Source organism: Nycticebus coucang, chromosome 9, assembly GCF_027406575.1.
Source record: "Nycticebus coucang isolate mNycCou1 chromosome 9, mNycCou1.pri, whole genome shotgun sequence".
NCBI lineage: Eukaryota > Metazoa > Chordata > Mammalia > Primates > Lorisidae > Nycticebus > Nycticebus coucang.
In genome coordinates this window covers 47,931,962-47,950,401 of record NC_069788.1, presented here as the reverse complement: position 1 = coordinate 47,950,401, position 18,440 = coordinate 47,931,962, and the positions used below count along the sequence as shown (strand labels likewise).

Genomic DNA, 18,440 nt, shown 5'->3' with positions numbered 1-18,440 from the left:
GTTTCATTTTCAGTTTTGTTAAAAAAAATTCTGACAAATCAGGAAATAGGGGTTTAGGAGTGGTGGTGATGCAGAAGAGGGAAGCCATGGGGTGGGGGTGGGGCTGTCAGGGGCAGGTGGCAGTAGTGTCTCCTTCACCCCCACGCTTGGTGTCCTCTCCTGAAGAACAGACTGTCGCATTCCAGAATGGGTAAATCCTCTACCGTGTCTGTTCAACTGAGGAGAAATCATGACACAGTCAGAACAAGGCACAGGAACACAAAAGGCGAGACAGGAATGTGCACACACATGCAGACAGATGTTGGCGTGTTGTGTGAATTCAGAGGAAAGACTAGGGATGGGGAAAGTGAAATAACATGAGAGAAGAATGAGACCCCACAAAGACGTCAAGAAAACATCCCAACACAGCATCAAAGGGGTGAGGGGCAGTGGACTATGAACTGGTGAAGTGTCCATTACACATCAGGCCATTACCCACATGATGGGATTCTCGAAAAACTGAGGAACAAGTAGATTTAAAGGGCTTCATGAGATCAATACTCACTGTAGGAGGAGATGTCTATCTCATCGGGCAGCTCGCTAATATTGACCTCAAAACGATCTTGCACATCATTAAGGATCTTGGCATCATTCTCATCTGACACAAACGTGATGGCCAAGCCCTTGGTGCCAAACCGGCCTGCTCGGGCCACCTAGAAGGAAACAAATAGTAGGACTAGAAGACCCAGATGAGGAAAGACATCCAGAGGCAGGGAGGACATAAGGTACAGAGGGAGAGAAAATAAAATGCTGGAAGAATGGGATGTTCTTTTGGGCATGGGGCTTACCCGATGGAGGTAGGTGTCAGAATCCTCAGGCATGTCGTAGTTAAAGGCAATGTTCACTCGCTCAATGTCCATGCCTCGGCCAAAAAGGTTGGTAGCCACAAGAATTCGTCGTTGAAAATCTTTAAACTGCTGATACCGAGAAAGCCTTTGTGAGAAAGGAAATTAAAGAAAGGTTGAGGTTCCCCTTCTCTCAGTGGTCTTTCTTCCAAAGACACAATACATCACCCCATCTCCAACTCACCTCTCCTCCTGGGGCATCCCACGGTGGATGGCGATGGCTGGAAAGTTCTGCTCCACCAAGAGCTGGGCCAGGGCAATGCATCGCTGCACAGACTTCACAAAGATTACCACCTGTGGGGACGGGCGGGAAGGATGGGAAGGGGAGGGGGCAGCAGGGGGATTGTGGGTCCATGGTGTGTGACAGAGATCGTGTGTGAAAAGAGTTTCTATTAATTACACCCCTCTGAAGAATTCCTCTTCATCCCTCTTTTTCCCTACTACATACTTCCTCTTTTGCTCTAAATGTAACTTGGTCTTCCTCTCCCACTCAGCTTTGATTTTTCCTGAGCAAACTGACCTCTGAGAAGGTGCAGAGATCAGTAACCAAAATTGCTAGACATATCAAAAAACAAGGATGGGGCCACCTGATGAAAATATGAATTAAGATCTGAAAATACCATGACTGATCCACTAAAACGTCCACAGGAGGCACACTGACCACCCCAAACTGACCTCATTTCCATAAACTGGGCATGTACCACAAGTACACATCAGCACAGTAGGCCTAGGTTCTTATGCTGACCACCTCCCTATGTTGGCCAGTTACAGGCCTTTGGGTGGTCAACTTGCAGAAGTTATACTGTATTTCTTCTCACCAAAACATTAATCCTAAGGGACCTATCCTAACTCAGAAAAGCAAAGAGACCATACAACAGGTAACAGGTATATAGATGAAATGCTTCCCTTAGAGTTACTAAAAGATCTGGGTGGAGGGTAGCAGGAGACCCCAGAATCTGGGAACTGGGAATGCCATTCAGAGATGTGACCGTGGAATTTTCTCTTGGTTTTTTTTTTTTTTTGTGTGTGTGTGTGTGTGTGTGTGTTTTTGGCCGGGGCTAGGTTTGAACCCGCGACCTCCGGCATATGGGACCGGCGCCCTACTCCTTGAGCCACAGGCACCGCCCGGAATTTTCTCTTGGAAGAGTGGCCATGCCTAGACCCTACTCACAGAATCTGTTTAGGGATGTTATGTTAGAGAATTACAGAAACCTGGTCTCCCTGAAACTGATCACTTGTCTGCAAAGAGCCCTAGAATACAAGGAAACCAGAGACTTCTCATTACACCCAAGACCATCCACCAGAGAAGAGCATAAATTTCATTTCAAAAAATAGTACTGGAGAAGACATGGAAGCCGTGCCCCTAGGAATTTTAACATAATGAAAAGAGACTGAGAAAGTGTGGAACCCAGCTACCGCCATGAGAACAAGTTAATGTTAACTTGTTGGGAGGATGACATACCATGGGAAGGATACTGAAAGTGCTCAGTCAACAGCCAGAAGCACAGCTGCCTAGTCAATCACCAGCTAAACCACACATTCCCAGAAGAGTCCAGCTGAGACCAGAAAAGACTCAGCTGATCTCAGTCTAAACTGCTGACTTGCTCAATCACAAGCTAGTAACTTTTAGGGTAGTTTGTTATGTAATAGTACCTAACTAATATATACACCCAGTGTAGGTAGAACCCAGGATTTGATGATGAACTGATTACCACATAACTGACAAACAGAAGGGACCCTATAGGTACTGATTTTAATTTCCCCACATTTAAAGTTAGATCTCTTATCAGATAGTGTTAAGTTATACAGAAGTGCATTTATTCATGTATGCCTTTAACACATACGGACCCCACAGAAGAGTAACAGTTAACCACAGCCTATCAGGGACAAGGCCAAATTGCAACATAAATTTCCCTTTAATCTATTCCCTCCACACCTAAACTCTGGAGGTCAAAGATGTGGACAAATATAAAACCATCTGTTCCCTCTGCCTGGGACTCCAGGTTCTTCATGTACTGTATCATCTTTGGAAGGGGTTATGCCTCTGTCTGCCTATGGACACTTTATCTTCTTAAGAGTCCCCTGAAGCCTATCTATCTGGGCACTGTGTCTCTCTCGCCCTTGGGCCTGAGAATAAAGTTTGGCAGGAAGAGGGTGTTCCCATTCTCTGGCAGAAAAAGGTGGGTTCAGGCCTCTCATCTCCCTGAGATCACAAGTGTCAGGGCGGCGCCTGTGGCTCAGTCGGTAAGGCACCAGCCCCATATACCGAGGGTGACGGGTTCAAACCCCGCCTCGGTCAAACTGCAACCAAAAAATAGCTGGGCGCCTGTAGTTGGAGGCACTTAAGCCCTGGAGTTGGAGGTTGTTGTGAGCTGTGTGAGGCCACGGCACTCTACCGAGGGCCATAAAGTGAGACTCTGTCTCTACAAAAAAAAAAAAAAAAAAAGTGTCAGAACCCTTAGAGGTAAACTTCAATAAGTTAGCCACTGACCATGCGTGGCTACCGAGCATCTGCAATAAGCTGATCTGAACTGGAATGCTGAAAACAAGGGATGTGCTGGAAGCTTAAAACACAGAGTGACTTTGAAAGATTTAGTACCAAAAAGAAACTTCATTATATTGATAACATACTGAAATAAAAATATTGTGCATATTTGAGTTAAATTATTACACTCAATCTCACATTTCTTTTTATTTTCTCTTATGTGGCTCCTAAAAGATTTTAAATGACAAAAAAAAAGTTTCCCTTAGCACTAATAGATAAGAACCCTAACATGTCCAAAATACTGCAAGATTTTTACAAACTCACTAAAACCCTTCAAGGATTTTTTTTGACATTTCTTTTCCTTGATGTTTTTATTTACTCAAGATCTATCCCTGCTAGCCACAGAACAGAAAAGCAGTTCCCACCCTTGGTCAAACTCAGCCCCTAAAACACTCCATACGTCATCATTCTCCTACGTCACATGTGGTCTCCTCAGGATAAGAGTACTTAATAAATAGGTATCTGCTATAGCAGGAGATGTATCCAACGATGATCCCCTAGTGGACCTTCAACAACTGACCTGGTTGAACTCAAGAACATCCAGAAGGTCAAAAAGTTTCCGGTTCTTCTCGTTGTCCTTCAGTTTCACGTAGTACTGCTGCAACCCATGCAGCGTCAACTTCGTCTCATCATCCACGAAGATCTCCATTGGCTGGGGGGGAGGAAGGAGGTAGGGAACGGGAGGGCAGAGTGGGGGGGTTAAACCTGGGGGGGTGGAGGAAGTTGATCTCCAGTACACCCCATGGGGGGATGGGGAGAAGAGAGAAGATTGAAAATCCCACCTCACCCCCAAAAACATCCACATTTTACTGTGGTCTCTTTCACATTAGATCTAATGTCCTTCCTACTTGAATTTTAAGAATGCCCAACTAAAAACTGTTATGGGAAAGAAACTTTACAAAGAAAGTAAAGGAACAGTGAAACCACCCTATGGCAAGATGCCATTACCTCAAACCGAGATGGTAGAGGAAAGAAAATGGGAGATGATTCTCAAAAGGAGACCATTTCCAAACACCTAAGAAATGATGGGAAACTGACTCAAGGTCAGAGTAACTCCCAACAGATTTAAAGAACATGGGGAAGACAACAAGGATTGATCCATTCAATTCTCCTAGTTTAACTAGGAGTATTTTACGCACCTTAGGAAAGTGGACATGTTCAAGATCACAGTGCTACAATGGACATTGTCAAAATGCCACTAAAGAAGAAGCAAAAATTGTGTAGGATGTATAAAAACTTGCCCTCAGGCCACAAGGAATAGCTTTAGATAAGAATGGTCTCTGGAGTAGGAGTCAAACCATCCACAGGTTTATAAAGGAAATAGTAAGTGATGCTAAAAAACAAATTCAGAGCAACAATAGATATGCCTATTCATTCCTTTTTTTTTTTTTTTAAACAGGTTCTTGCTATGTTGCCTAAGCTGGAGTGCAGTGGCTATTCACAGGAAAGATCACGGCACACTGCAGGCTCAAACTCCTTGTTTGGAGCTGGGCCTATAGGCACACATGGCTGCATTCACCTTTAAAATTAAAAAACAAAAACCTCTGAAGGAGAGAGAAGTAAAATTAAAAAAAGAAGAAGAAACAGACAAACTCTAAAGCCCAACTTTCCTAACACTCTTCATACTGTCTTGGGGAAACAGAGTTAATATGAAGAGACCCAGGGATCAAGGTAAGAGAGAATGTATGTCATGGGAAAAAAAAACAGAAGCTCCATCCCAGAACACAGACTAGCAAGGTAGGCTTTCTAAAGAGAAGGTCCACGGCCTCCTTCAAATATAACTCTAGCCCCAAGTACAGCTTAGAGTTCCCATCCCATGGGAAGGAGTACTGCAGGGAGGGAGGGAACACCCTCCACTGCTTATACGATGGGTCCCACCTAGCCCCAAACCCTAACACCAACCTGGTTACTTCCACTTCACCTTTCCCATATCCCTCTCCTGAGTATCAAAAAAAAAAAAAAAAAAAAATCAAAGGAAGAAAATCCACCACCCATTCAGGACACCCCTCCCCAACACATATGGGGGAAACAAGGGGCACAGCACACGTCAGGTTCAGGAAAAAAACCGGGAACAGAAAAAGAGGCTGGTTTGGTCCTCAGCTTCCTGGTCAGGTTTCCCTGCGGCCTCCGCTGCCGCCATCCACCGCTGGGTGCCGTCCACATTCCCTCGCCGCGCCATGGTGCTTCTTTGTTGCTGGCTCACATCAACCGAGGTTCCAGATAGGTGCAAGGAGGTACAGGCAGGAAGGAGTAGGGGATTGGGGATTGAGGTGCCAAAGGCCCCCACCCCTGGAGGTGGGTAGGAGGAGGATTCATTCATGCTGTTTGCTCTTCTTTTGGACATGCCCTGCCATCTGTCTGTCCCTCTCTTGCTCTCCTGCTACCAGGAAGTATGAGTTTTGGTGAGCAGAAGGCTCCAGTTGTATGCTTGATGCCACCTTGAGTGCGTGGCTGTACAAGGGATGTAAGAGACGATGGGTGGGTAAGAGGGCAGAAAATCCTGCCCTCCCCCCAAAGGGAGAAGAGGTTCAAAAAATGCTGTGAGTTTTTAAAAAGTCGAACACTACCCGCTCTCACATTAACCCGACCAAGTCTTCCGGAGTTTCCCTGGCACCCGCGCAGACCCTAACACTAGCTGTCTCTGCTTCTGTGTGTCTCTTCAAGGAGTCATCACTCTCGCTCGGATCAGCGGCACAAGCCCCCTTCTTGGTGCTTGAAGGACAAGGGATTCTGGAGGAAGAGGGCGAGGAAGGGGAGGAGGCAGCGGGCAGGGAGTGGAGGGAGAGAAGGTAGAAGGGTTATTTACATCTTGCATGAACTTGCGGCAGACTGGACGGATCTCTTTGCTCAAGGTAGCACTGAACATCATGACCTGCTTCTCATGGGGGGTCATGCGAAAAATTTCCTGGACATCCCGACGCATGTCTACAAGAGAAAAGAAAAAAATTACAGGTGAAAATAAGCATGTGTTATAAACAGTTCTCAATGAGGTGAAGACTACTAGAAGTGGTAAGCAAGGGTGTCACTTTAGGAACTTCTCCAACCAGTACAAAATCAAACCCATGGCCATAAAACAGTAAGAACAATGAATTTAGAGGAAAGATCTGGGATCGGCTTCTAGCTGTATCTTTTTTTTTTTTTTTTTTGTAGAGACAGAGTCTCACTTTATGGCCCTCGGTAGAGTGCCGTGGCCTCACACAGCTCACAGCAACCTCCAACTCCTGGGCTTAAGCGATTCTCCTGCCTCAGCCTCCCGAGTAGCTGGGACTACAGGCGCCCGCCACAACGCCCGGCTATTTTTTGGTTGCAGTTCAGCCGGGGCCGGGTTTGAACCCGCCACCCTCAGGTATATGGGGCCGGCGCCTTACTGACTGAGCCACAGGCGCCAGGCAAGAAATATGATCAAAGCCCACTGCAGAGGCTCACACGGATTTAAGCTTTTTTGTTTGTTTGTTTTTAGAGACAGAGTTTCACTTTGTTGCCCTTGGTAGAGTGCCATGGTGTCATAGTTTAAAGCAACTCTTGGGCTCAAGCAATTCTGTTGCCTTAGCGTCCCCTGTCTCGAGTAGCCTGTAAGCTGGGACTATAGTCGCCTGCAACAACACCCAGCTATTTTTAGAGACAAGATCTCACTCTGGTTCAGGCTGGTCTAGAACCTGTGAGCTCAGGCAATCTACCCACCTCAGCCTCCCAGAGAGCTAGGATTACAGGTGTGAGCCACAAGAATATAGCTTTTTAAAAATGCTTTACAGGCCCTCCTCCCAACTCCCCTCCCCCCACGCCCTACCCTCCACCAGTCTACAAAATTGAACACTTATTACACTCTACATGTTACAGTCCACTCTGCCTCATCTGAATCACACTTTCCTATCCAGTCAGGCAAATATGCCATCCATACCTGGATCCTATCTCACAGCTCACCCTTTTGAATCACCAAAGACCATTAAGGATGACTTCTCAGGGTATGTCCATCCCCACCCTCATTCACCAAGATTCCATTCTTATAGAAAAACCTTTATTAACCTCACTTGGTACACCAGCATACCATACTATACAAACATACACCAACATCCCATATTAATCTCAGAACTAAGTCTGAAAACCTATAAAATTCTGCTATATGTGTGTGTGTGTATATATACACATATATAGCTGAATATATATACATATATATAAAAATTCTGATCATAAATGCTATGCTGGAGATGCCAAAAAGGTACATCGTATTCTCCAGTATATTATCTTCCATATGAGTCTCAGTATATGAAGACTCTGCAAAGAAAAAGATAGTGGTGGTGACGTACATCTAGGATTATTAAATTTACTCTCAAAGATAAAAAACCTTAAATTGTAATAAGATGATAGATGATACCCTCCTGTTTACCAAGACTGCTTACAAGCATAACAAAAGACCAACTAGGGATTCCAGAGCCATCAGTCATGGGTGATAGATAAGAGTCTTCTTTGCAATGAAGTGCTCCAGTATCAGATAAAAGCATCATTTGGCTCCAAAGGGCAACTTCCCAGACCACTAACATTGTCCCAGCACTGTCACTCACCGAGCTGTTCAAGCATCTTGTCACATTCATCCAAAATGAAGTGTTTAATGTGTTTGAGGTTAAGGCTCTTATTTCGAGCCAGGGCTAGGATGCGGCCAGGAGTCCCCACAACAATATGCGGGCAGTTCTTCTTCAGTACCTCTTCATCCTTCTTGATAGAGAGACCACCAAAAAATACTGCGACCTGCCAAGCCAGGAAAAGAGTCTCACAGGAAGAAAAGAAAACAATCCAATCTCCCCAGAGTTCCCATTTTCAGTATGAGTTAAAGGAATTCTTAGGACACTTGAGAACTAAAAGGAACTAGAAAACGCTTTTATCTAAAATTCTTAAGTTTCCCCTAAAACACTGAGGTTAAGAAACAAAAGTGACTTGACCAAAGTTAGATGGCTACTTGAGGCAGCCAGGACTAGAGTTCAGTTCTTCTGACTTAATCACATCATCTTTCTTCACTTCACTTGTAAGGCCAGGCTTGATTAGAAGCATAAGGACAGGAAGAAATCACCAAAGGAGTGTCAAGTACCAGAAAGAAATATGTGGAACATCAAGTTGTCCTAACTGAACCCCAGAATCTTAAACTCCTTCACATAAATCCTGTGAAATTACTGAATTAGGCTAAACATTATTATTCCATGTTAAAACTATTATGCCAATGCTATAACTGATGACTCCACACTGAACCTCAGCATTAAAGCACTCTATAATAGTCATACTTTTATCGGACAATGTGAATGTTATTTTTTTTTGCATCATCATTATTATTATTGCTCAGTATTTTGTTGCAGCAATCATCTGATTTCTTTTCCAAACATACTTATCTTCGTTCATTCTTTTTTTTTTTTTTTTTTGTAGAGACAGAGTCTCACTTTATGGCCCTCTGTAGAGTGCTGTGGCCTCACACAGCTCACAGCAACCTCCAACTCCTGGGCTTAAGCGATTCTCTTGCCTCAGCCTCCAGAGCAGCTGGGACTACAGGCGCCCGCCACAACGCCCGGTTATTTTTTTGGTTGCAGTTTGGCCGGGGCTGGGTTGGAACCCACCACCCTCGGTATATGGGGCCGGCGCCCTACCGACTGAGCCACAGGCGCCGCCCTATCTTCGTTTGTTCTTTACGAGGTTTTTGTTTCTAGTCCTTATCTTAAACATTGTTATTGTTATTAAATTTTCAGCCTCTTTAATTTTGTGAAGGCAAAAAGTGAAACCAAATAAACACATGTACATGTATACAGGAAAAAAAAGAAGTCTGGGTGCTGGAATACTATCAATAACATCAGAAACTACTTTCCAGTTTCAAGGAGGAAAAGAACATCAAGGAATCGGAGACAACCAAGGAAATCAGACTGTCATGACCCTAATTCTACAGTAAATCTAAAATCACTAATGGTGGGTCAACCAGATTTGTGGCATAACAGGAGGTACAGTATCACCTAGGAAGGATTCTCACCAAAAATGTTTGACTTGTATCAGTTAAACTTTCAAATACAAATTTCAATTTAAAGGAATTATTGGGAGAAAGGACAAGCTGAATGATATGATATGGTAAGGAAGTAAGACGACAAATCCCGGCTTGGCACCTGTAGCTCAGTGAGTAGGGCACCAGCCAAATACACCAAAGCTGGTGGGTTCGGGTTCGAGCCCGGCCCTGGGCCTGCTAAACAATGACAACTGCAACCAAAATATAGCCAGCCATTGTGGCAGGCGCCTACAGTCCCAGCTACTCAGGAGACCGAGGCAAGAGCATCGCTTAAGCCCAAGAATTTGAGGTTGCTGTGAGCTGTGATGTCACAGCACTCTAATAAGGGTGACACAGTGAGATTCTATCTTGAAAAAAAAAAGACGACAAATCCACAGAAGTATATTCTATACTAGCCCAGCCTCTTCCACATATCATTGTAACATATCTTGAGCAAGTTTAAGGAAAAAGTAATGACAACTTATATTTGATACTGACACCAAGAACATTCTCTTTTGAGTGGCACAAAGGAGATAAGTTGGACCTGCATAGGAGGAATGCAACTTAGCTCACTACTAAGCACAATAATAAATGTTTCCATAGATCTAAAATGGAAACTGTTTCCTGGCTTTCAACTTCCAGAATTAACCTACAAATGATATTCACTGACCATGTAAGAATAGAGATACACATAACAGTATCAACACACAGGTACACATGGCCTTACAAATCATAAAGAATTAAAATACAGGGTGTCCCAAAGGTCACCATATATACATAGAGAAGTATAGCTACATTGAAGTATAGGTACATTTGTACCTTTATTTACAAAACATTCATTACAAAGTTTTAACAAAATATTTGTCTACATGTTAATAAATATAAAAAATACTAAAATATTAAAAAATATAAAATACGAGTTTACTTTCCCTATGTATGGCAACCTTTGGGACACCCTATGGTTTTCAAATGATGCAAGACTAGTGTAAATAAGCTGTTTTATGAAAAGTCAAAAAGGCCTATTAACTTAATAAACTGAGCAAATAGTGCTTAACACTTAGTAATATTAAAAAAAAGAATTTTTTAAAAAATCACTTTCTAAAAAGATTAGAGATGGGAGAACACAATTTTTTCATTACTAGGCATTCTAGATTATAACCATTTTGCCATGCGTAACTATTACTAGTTTAGATTTTAAGAAATTATTTTCAGTTTAGGACTACAACTCCAACATTTCTGATTCCTTTAAAATACAAAATAATATGGGAAGCGCCTGTGGTTCAGTGAGTAGGGCACTGGCCACATATACCAAGGGTGGCAGGTTTGAACCCAGCCCCGGCCAAACTGCAACAAAAAATAGCTGGGCGTTGTGGTGGGTACCTATAGTTTCAGCTACTCGGGAGGCTGAGGCAAGAGATCACCTAAGCCCAAGAGCTGGAGGTTGCTGTGAGCTGTGACAACACAGCACTCTACCAAGGGCAACTAATAATAATAATAATAATAATAATAATAATAATAAACAATTGAAGCAGGCTTGGTGCCCGTAGCTCAGTGGTTAGTGCGAGCCACATACACCAAGGCTGGCGGGTTCAAACCTGGCCCAGGCCTGCTAAACAACAACTACCAAAAAAAAAAGCTATGCATCGTAGCAAGCGCCTGCAGTCCCAGCTACTTGGGAGGCTGAGGCAAGAGAATCACTTAAGCCCAATGAGTTTGAGGTTGCTGTGAGCTGATGCCATGGCACTCTACCGAGGGCCACATAGTGAGACTGTCTCTCAAAAAAAAAAAAAAAAAAACTGAAGCAACAATTATAACCATCCAAAGAAAAGGACTAGCCACAGGATGTTATATACATCAGTGCTTCTCAAACTCCAATAATATAGGGATCTTTTTATAATGAATATTCAGACCAGTAGGTGCGGCGTAGGACCCATATAATCTGCATTTCTATCAACTTCTCAAATGATGCTGTGGCTATTGGTCTGGCAACCCTATCATGAGTATCAAGGTTATATGATGGAATAACAACTCAAGCTGTGTTGTGATTCCCCAAACATCTTTCAATTTTCCGCCATTTTAAAGAATCCTCAAAATTGGCTCAGCACCTGTAGCTCAGCAGCTAGGGCACCAGCCACATACACCAAAGCTGGCAGGTTGGAACAGCCCAGGCCTGCCAAACAACAATGACAAGTACAACCAAAAATACCCGGGCACTGTGGTAAGCGTCTGTAGTCCCAGCTATTTGGGGGGCTGAGGCAAGAAAATCACTTAAGCCCAGGAGTCTGAGGTTGCTGTGAGCTGTGACACCACAGCACTCTACCGAAAGCAACAAGGTAGGGTGGCGCCTGTGGCTCAGTCGGTAAGGCGCCGGCCCCATATACCGAGGGTGGCGGGTTCAAACCCAGCCCCAGCCAAACTGCAACCAAAAAATAGCCGGGCGTTGTGGTGGGCGCCTGTAGTCCCAGCTACTTGGGAGGCTGAGGCAAGGTTGCTGTGAGCTGTGTGAGGCCACGGCACTCTACTGAGGGCCATAAAGTGAGACTCTGTCTCTACAAAAAAAAAAAAAAGAAAGCAAGCAACAAGGTAAGACTCTGTCAGCGCCTGTGGCTCAAAGGAGTGGGGTGCTGGCCCCATATGCCAGAGGTGGCAGGTTCAAACCCAGCCCCAGCCAAAAAAAAAAAAGGAATCCTCAAAATTCACGTACCACACTGAACCTATTTTAGAGCTTCCAACTTTCTCTGGCCATATACACTAAAATTCTCAAACTATTTGCCAAAGCAGTGAAATGACCCAAATGTGAAGTAGTAAAAAAAGGGTGGTCTTGCAGTAAGCATCATCCGTAGGCCAATCATGAAATCTGCTACACAGGCATTTTTACACTATATGTTAACCACCTCATGCTAAAACTTCTCCAAAATGAAAATTCAACACATTCCTCTGAAATTATAATGCACATACAAATGAGTTCTACATTTCAGTAGAATTTCTTAGACACCCAAAGCTTACAAGAATTTGTCAGTTACATGTACACTGAGCTATAGGTATTCAACACAGTAACTGTCGTGTGAGTTGTATTTAACTCATGCTTTTTTTTTTTTTTGGAGACAGTCTCACTATTTCCCATCTCTTGGGTTTAAGCAATTCTCTTGTCTCAGCCTCCCAAGCAGCTGGGACTACAGGCACCCACCATAACACCCAGCTATTTTTTTGTTGCAGTTGCCATTTAACTGGCCTGGGCTGGCTTCGAACCTGCCAACTTTGGTGCATGTAGCTAGAGCTATAACCACTGTGCTATGGGCACCAAGCCAACTCATGTTAGTTTTGAGTCCAGGGCCTTGAAAAGCTGTCAAATCTCTGCTTATTATTTTCACTGTCAATCAGCACTTCACCCCTACCTCCTACTGCCCTGCTCCAGCCTGCACATCCAAGAGCTAAATAAAAAAACAAATTTTTCATTAAAATTTTTTTAAGTTTTTATTCTATTTTCTTAATAAGACACCATGGCTCCAAGGCAATTTTTTTCTTTAGTATAACAGTCAATGTATTAACATCTGTGTCAATGTATTAACATCTGTGGGACATAGAGTTTGCTAACCTACGAGTTTCTGATACCTCCAATTTGCCACACCCTCACTCTCCCAGGTCAGATCACTTTACCTTGGCTTACCTTGACATTGGGCATGTATTTAGAGAAGCGCTCATATTCTTTGCTTATCTGAAAAGCCAGCTCCCGAGTGTGACACATCACCAGCACAGACACCTTGGGCAGAAGCAGATGGAGACAAATAGTAAGTGTAGCCCTTCGTTATCCCCTCTAAGGAAGTGTCTGCCACAAAAGCACACCTGGCAGATAACTAACTTTAATTCTGTAATCTAAAAATCATTAACCCTATGCTTACTATGGAACATTCCCAACAACTATCAGGCTGTCAAGAGAGACAGAAATCACCTTAGTGAGAAGTGCTCACAGATCTGAAAGTATGTAGCTGGGACAGAAACATCCTTCTCATATAGTCCTAACTTTCCCCAGCATTTTCCCCAAGTATACCTGCCCAGTAACTGGTTCCAACTGTTGCAGCGTGGCCAGCACAAACACCGCTGTCTTCCCCATGCCTGACTTGGCCTGGCACAGGACATCCATTCCCAGAATGGCCTGAGGGATGCACTCATGCTGGACTGGAAGTAGGGGAAAAAAGATAAATTAGACATCAGTCTCCAGACAACTCTGTAACCTTTTCACCATGCCAAATCCATTTCTCATTATAGTATTTACCTGGTTCTTGTCAACTTCCAGGACCTTTGTACCTGTCTCTGCTCCACAATTACCTTCACCCCCCAAAATCAGACTCTCTTAGTTCCTTCTACCTTTATCCTCCAGGTCTAGGCCTCCTCAGTCCTGCTAATATCCTACCATCAGCTCACCTTCAGCACTCCTGGCTCTTTCCTTCTTTTTCTTAATCTGTAATTCACGACATCTGAGTACCTGCCACAGACCATTTCTCCCACTTAGGTTGCCTTGCCCTGGGTCACATAACCCTGCAACCTTGGACAAAATGTAGGACATGGTACTTGATCCAGAAATGAGGTATCTTTAAATTAGACATAATGGCTTCCAGAGACAAGCACTGGCCTGGCCCAACAGAAGGGAACTAAAGATGCAACCAGGCCCTTTTCAGAAATTCAAAATTAAATGTCAGTGACAAAATTAAAAGCAAGCAAAAAAGAAAAGCCAGTCACAAGGACTAATAGACTAGTAAGTTGATTTTGTATCATTAGCATGCAATCGTGAATAAAAGAATAAGCCTATACATGCCTCTTCTGTTATTAAAATTAGTTTTGACACCTTATTTCCTCATCTATCCTATACTCTGAGAAAGAACAAACACATCTTTTTCTTGCATCATTAAAGAGCCTAGTAAGTACTCTATGCCCAACAGAAAATTTACCTTCTGATGGATGCTCAAAGCCACAGTCCACAATGGCCCGAAGCAACTCTGGCTTGAGCAGGAAATCTCGAAAGCCAGAGCTGTGGATGGAGACATAGGAGCCCTTGACATCCTTCTTGGCAGGGGCCTCAGCCCCATCTCCCCCAGCTGCTGTCTCCACCTCATCCTCTTCATAATCCAAGAGCTCATTGTCTACATCGTTCTCTGCCATAACTGGGCCAGCAGGGGGAGAAGGGGAGGGGGCTTTGGATAGGTTCTCCCAGTACAGGTTAAAAACAAGGTGGAAGGAATGGGAGGCTTGAGGGACAGCAAAAGAAAAGATACTAGATTCTGACAGAAGAGCTAGGAAAGAAAAAAAACAAATGAAAGGCTTATCAGTCATGAGCAGAGCTGTCACCACCTCTTTTCCATTCCCATACTGTTCCCACTTTCCGATAACTACGAAACCTTTAACCTGGCAGCATACTGTTCCCACTTTCTCCTTCGACCTGGGGGTGGGAGGGAGAGTAACAAAGAGTAACAGCGCCTGTACTCCTAGCATTCTGGGAGACCAAGGTGGGAGGAACCCTTGAGCTCAGGGTTCAAGACCAGCCTGAGGAACAGTGGAACCCCCATCTCTAGTAAAAATAGAAAAATTAGCTGGGCGTGTGGTGGATGCCTGTAGTCCCAGCCACTTGGGAGGCTGAGGCAGACTGCCTTGTAAACTAGGCTGACCCCAGAGCACTGATACTCTAGCCTGGGGCAAAAGACTGTCTCAAAGGGGAAAAAAGTAACAAAGAGATACAAAATATAAAAGTGAAAAACAAATATAACTAAATAGAAAAAGCAGTCCCAGGGAAAGTGTTTAAGATGCTTGTTCCCAACAAGACTAACCTCAGAGTAGCAGAAATCACGAGTTGGAAGAGAAAAACCAACTTACAAACTCCTGATCTAATTAACAATAGTAAAGAAAAACAATAGTTTAAAATATATATATATAAAACCAATGACCTAAGGGAGAGGAAAATGGAGATGAGAAGATGAAAAGAATCCTGAAAATTTCCCTAAGACTTCAGACTTCCCTATAATCCCACAGTGTGGATCCCTAACTCAGCAGCCATCAGTCAAGGGTGATAGATTAAGGTCATCACTGCGCAAAGGGCTCACTTCTCAATAAAAACATCATATGGCTGCCGTCCACCTCCCACTCGTCAGTAGCCTCCTTTCATTGCTTAAGAAATCCCTGTGTAATTAATGATACTAGAAAACATAGCGTAAGAGGAATGTCTCCGTCAAAAAAAAAAAAAAAATTTTTTTTCTCCACCCTACCATGAGTAAGAAAGAAACAAATAGTTGAGACAGAGACATTTACCGCCCCAGCTTTAAAAGAAGCTTTACCAACTGGTTCACATGGGTTGTGCTATTCAGGAAAGACTCCTTTACGAGAAACGCACAACAGCACCGCTCCCAAACATTTGGATAGCAGTCCACAAGAAATTGGGCGCGTAGGAAAGAGGAAAACCTAACTGGGCCCAGAAGTCGGCTCCTCCTCCAGGTCCCACCACCGACCAAAAGAAGAGAGGTGAGAAGAGCCCCGCCCTCCGCAAATGCCCAGAATCAGAGGACGCCTAGCGCCGCCTCTCGTTGACGCTGGGGCCTCCGATACGCGAGGGACCCACTGGAGCCGGGAGCAAAGGGAACACAATGGCGCCGGCGACACCATCTTGAACATGATCCGCCTATCTTTCCTTCCTCCCCCCCCTCCCAGGAACTCTTTGGTCTCGAAAGGGGTGCAAGCTATGGAAATAACGAGCAAACGAGTCTCCAGCGACCAGACCATCGTCTGTGAAAGGGATATTAGGAGCCCATATAGCAGGATGAATACGAAAAGGCGCAGATGGAGACGGATAGTAGTGAGGGCCAAAGCTTACCTAAGCAGGGCGAGAGCGTATGGCGGCAGCAACAACGACGGAGGGAATCTGCCTTCACTTCCGGTTCCTGGCTTCCCTCTACCCTAGCCTCCCGTCTTCCCGGCTGCAAAGCGCATGCGTAAGAGACTGGAAGAAGGACCTTCCGCAGTTCTGTGGAGCCGAGAGCCCCAGGCTTGCCTTTGGAAAATGCCTGTCTGAAATTTTTTTTGAAACCGCTTCTAACGACTCTACTACAGACAGTAACAAAAACCATAAAGAAAACCAACATCTTCTCCCATTGTCATCTTTATTCTCTTGTCCTACTCTTCTCCAAGCCCGTCACCCTTCGTTTAGGTTTTTGCCACGCAGGTGTTCTTGCTGGGCACCCCTCCAAAGACGCGCGAGCAACAAGGGAGTTCCCATGGGGTCCTTGGCCCGGTAGTCAAGGTGACCTGCTGGCTGCTGAGTTTGCGCTAGGAAATTGCGTTAAGAAACTGCAGAGTCCTGCTAGGAGGTTCTGCACCGACCCCTTCCCAGCCGTGCGGACCGTGGACAGCATTTACCCAAAATTATGTTGGCGGTGTAGCTGATGCCTTAAGGACTAGTGAGCTGTGAATCAGGAAGGTGTTCTGAATCCACCGACTGGAAGACGGGGTCTGGATTCTAAAATAAATAGTAGGACTTGAAGGTTACACAAAATTCCATAAATACTGCTAATTCGAGCAGAATGTTCTTAGCTCCAGCCCAATCGCCCCATTTTTCAGCCTGGAATTTTTACCTAAATGAAACATTGACATCCCACTCTTCGAGAGGCGTCAGCAGTCCGACGTGATGCCCTACTGCTTAATAAAAACGACAAACATGGCTTGGCACCCGTAGCTCAGTGAATAGGGCGCCGGCCACATACACCGAAGGTGGCGGGTTCGATCCCGGCCCGGGCCTGCTAAACAACAATGACAACTGCAACCAGAAAATAGCGGGGTGTTGTGAGTAGTCCCAGCTACTCGGGAAGCTGAAGCAAAAGTATCGCTTAAGCCTAAGAGTTTGAGGTTGCTATGGCACCCTACGGAGGGCAACATAGTGAGACTCTGTCTCAAAAAAAAAAGACAACATTTGGCCCTTTCCCTGTTAGCACATTAACCATTTAATACTAAGGAGTAGGTACCATTATTCACATTTTGTAGGCAGAGAAACAAATCAACATATCCAAAGTAATACAGCTAGTGAGGTTACAGCCAGAGTAAACACCTCTAAATCTCCATTGTATCCTGCTTCCCTGCTTAAACAATCTGATTAATAGCCTCACATGGTGGCTGACGCCTGTAATCCTGCAATCCCAGCATTTCGCGAGGCAGATGGATTATGACTTGAGCCCAGGAGTTGGCAGGGAACTCATCACTCCACTGCACTCCACCCTGGGCCACAGAGCAAGACCCTTTCTCTCTTTTGTTTTTTAGACAGAGTCTCACTTTGTCACCCTCAGCACCCTCAATAAAGTGTCATGGTATCATAACTCACAGCAACCTCAAGCTCTTGGGCTCAAGCGATTCTCTTGCCTCAGCCTCCCAAGTAGCTGGGACTACAGGCGCCCACCACAACGCCCAGTTATTTTTAGAGACGAGGTCTCACTCTGGCTCAGGCTGGGCTGGAACCTATGAACTCACCTCGGCCTGCCAGGGTGCTAGCCAACCCTAATAATTTATCAACTGCCTACCCTATGCTACGTGCTTTCCTAGGATCTGGAAAAATAGCGAGCAGCCCAGTCCTTACAGAGTTTACGTAACAGGGAAGCAACACATAAACATAAATATAATGCCAAGCAGCTATAAATACTATGTAGAGGGCGGCACCTGTGGCTCAGTGAGTGGGGCTCCAGCCCCATTACCAAGGGTGGCAGGTTCGAACCTGGCCCAGGCTAAACTGCAACAAAAAATAGCCGGGCATTGTGGCAAGTGCCTGTATTCCCAGCTACTTGGGAGGCTGAGGCAAGACAATCGCCTAAGCCCAAGAGCTGGAGGTTGCTGTGAGCTGTGATGCCACAGCACTCTACCGAAGGTGATAAAGTGAGACTCTGTCTCTATAAAAAATAATAATAATACTATGTAGAAAATGCAAGATGAGGGGACAAAGAATACTTGTTTCTACACGCCAGCTTTTCTTTTTTAT

The 18,440-nt window shown here is 44.6% G+C and overlaps 1 protein-coding gene and 2 non-coding genes across 4 annotated transcripts; all 3 read right to left on the bottom strand.

The window, feature by feature from the left end:
- Positions 1–11: 11 nt before the first annotated feature.
- DDX39B (DExD-box helicase 39B) lies at positions 12–16,443 on the bottom strand. Of its 2 annotated transcripts, XM_053600897.1 has the most exons (11): positions 16,296–16,442; positions 14,386–14,727; positions 13,488–13,615; positions 13,107–13,199; positions 7,989–8,172; positions 6,236–6,354; positions 3,950–4,081; positions 1,069–1,178; positions 828–972; positions 545–692; positions 12–216 (listed from the first exon to the last, which is right to left on the bottom strand). In XM_053600897.1, the coding sequence occupies exons 2-11, from the start codon at positions 14,594–14,596 to the stop codon at positions 200–202; spliced, it is 1,287 nt and encodes a 428-aa protein (XP_053456872.1). In that variant the 5' UTR covers positions 14,597–14,727; positions 16,296–16,442; the 3' UTR covers positions 12–199. The 2 variants fall into 2 exon arrangements, with proteins under 2 accessions (XP_053456872.1, XP_053456873.1); XM_053600898.1 differs by lacking the exons at positions 12–216; positions 545–692 and having other exon boundaries at positions 828–953; positions 16,296–16,443.
- LOC128595145 (small nucleolar RNA SNORD83) lies at positions 7,859–7,936 on the bottom strand. The gene has a single exon (XR_008382813.1). It is a non-coding gene; the product is annotated as a small nucleolar RNA SNORD83 (small nucleolar RNA).
- On the bottom strand, positions 15,480–15,555 carry LOC128595144 (small nucleolar RNA SNORD83). Its single transcript, XR_008382812.1, has one exon. It is a non-coding gene; the product is annotated as a small nucleolar RNA SNORD83 (small nucleolar RNA).
- Positions 16,444–18,440: the final 1,997 nt, after the last annotated feature.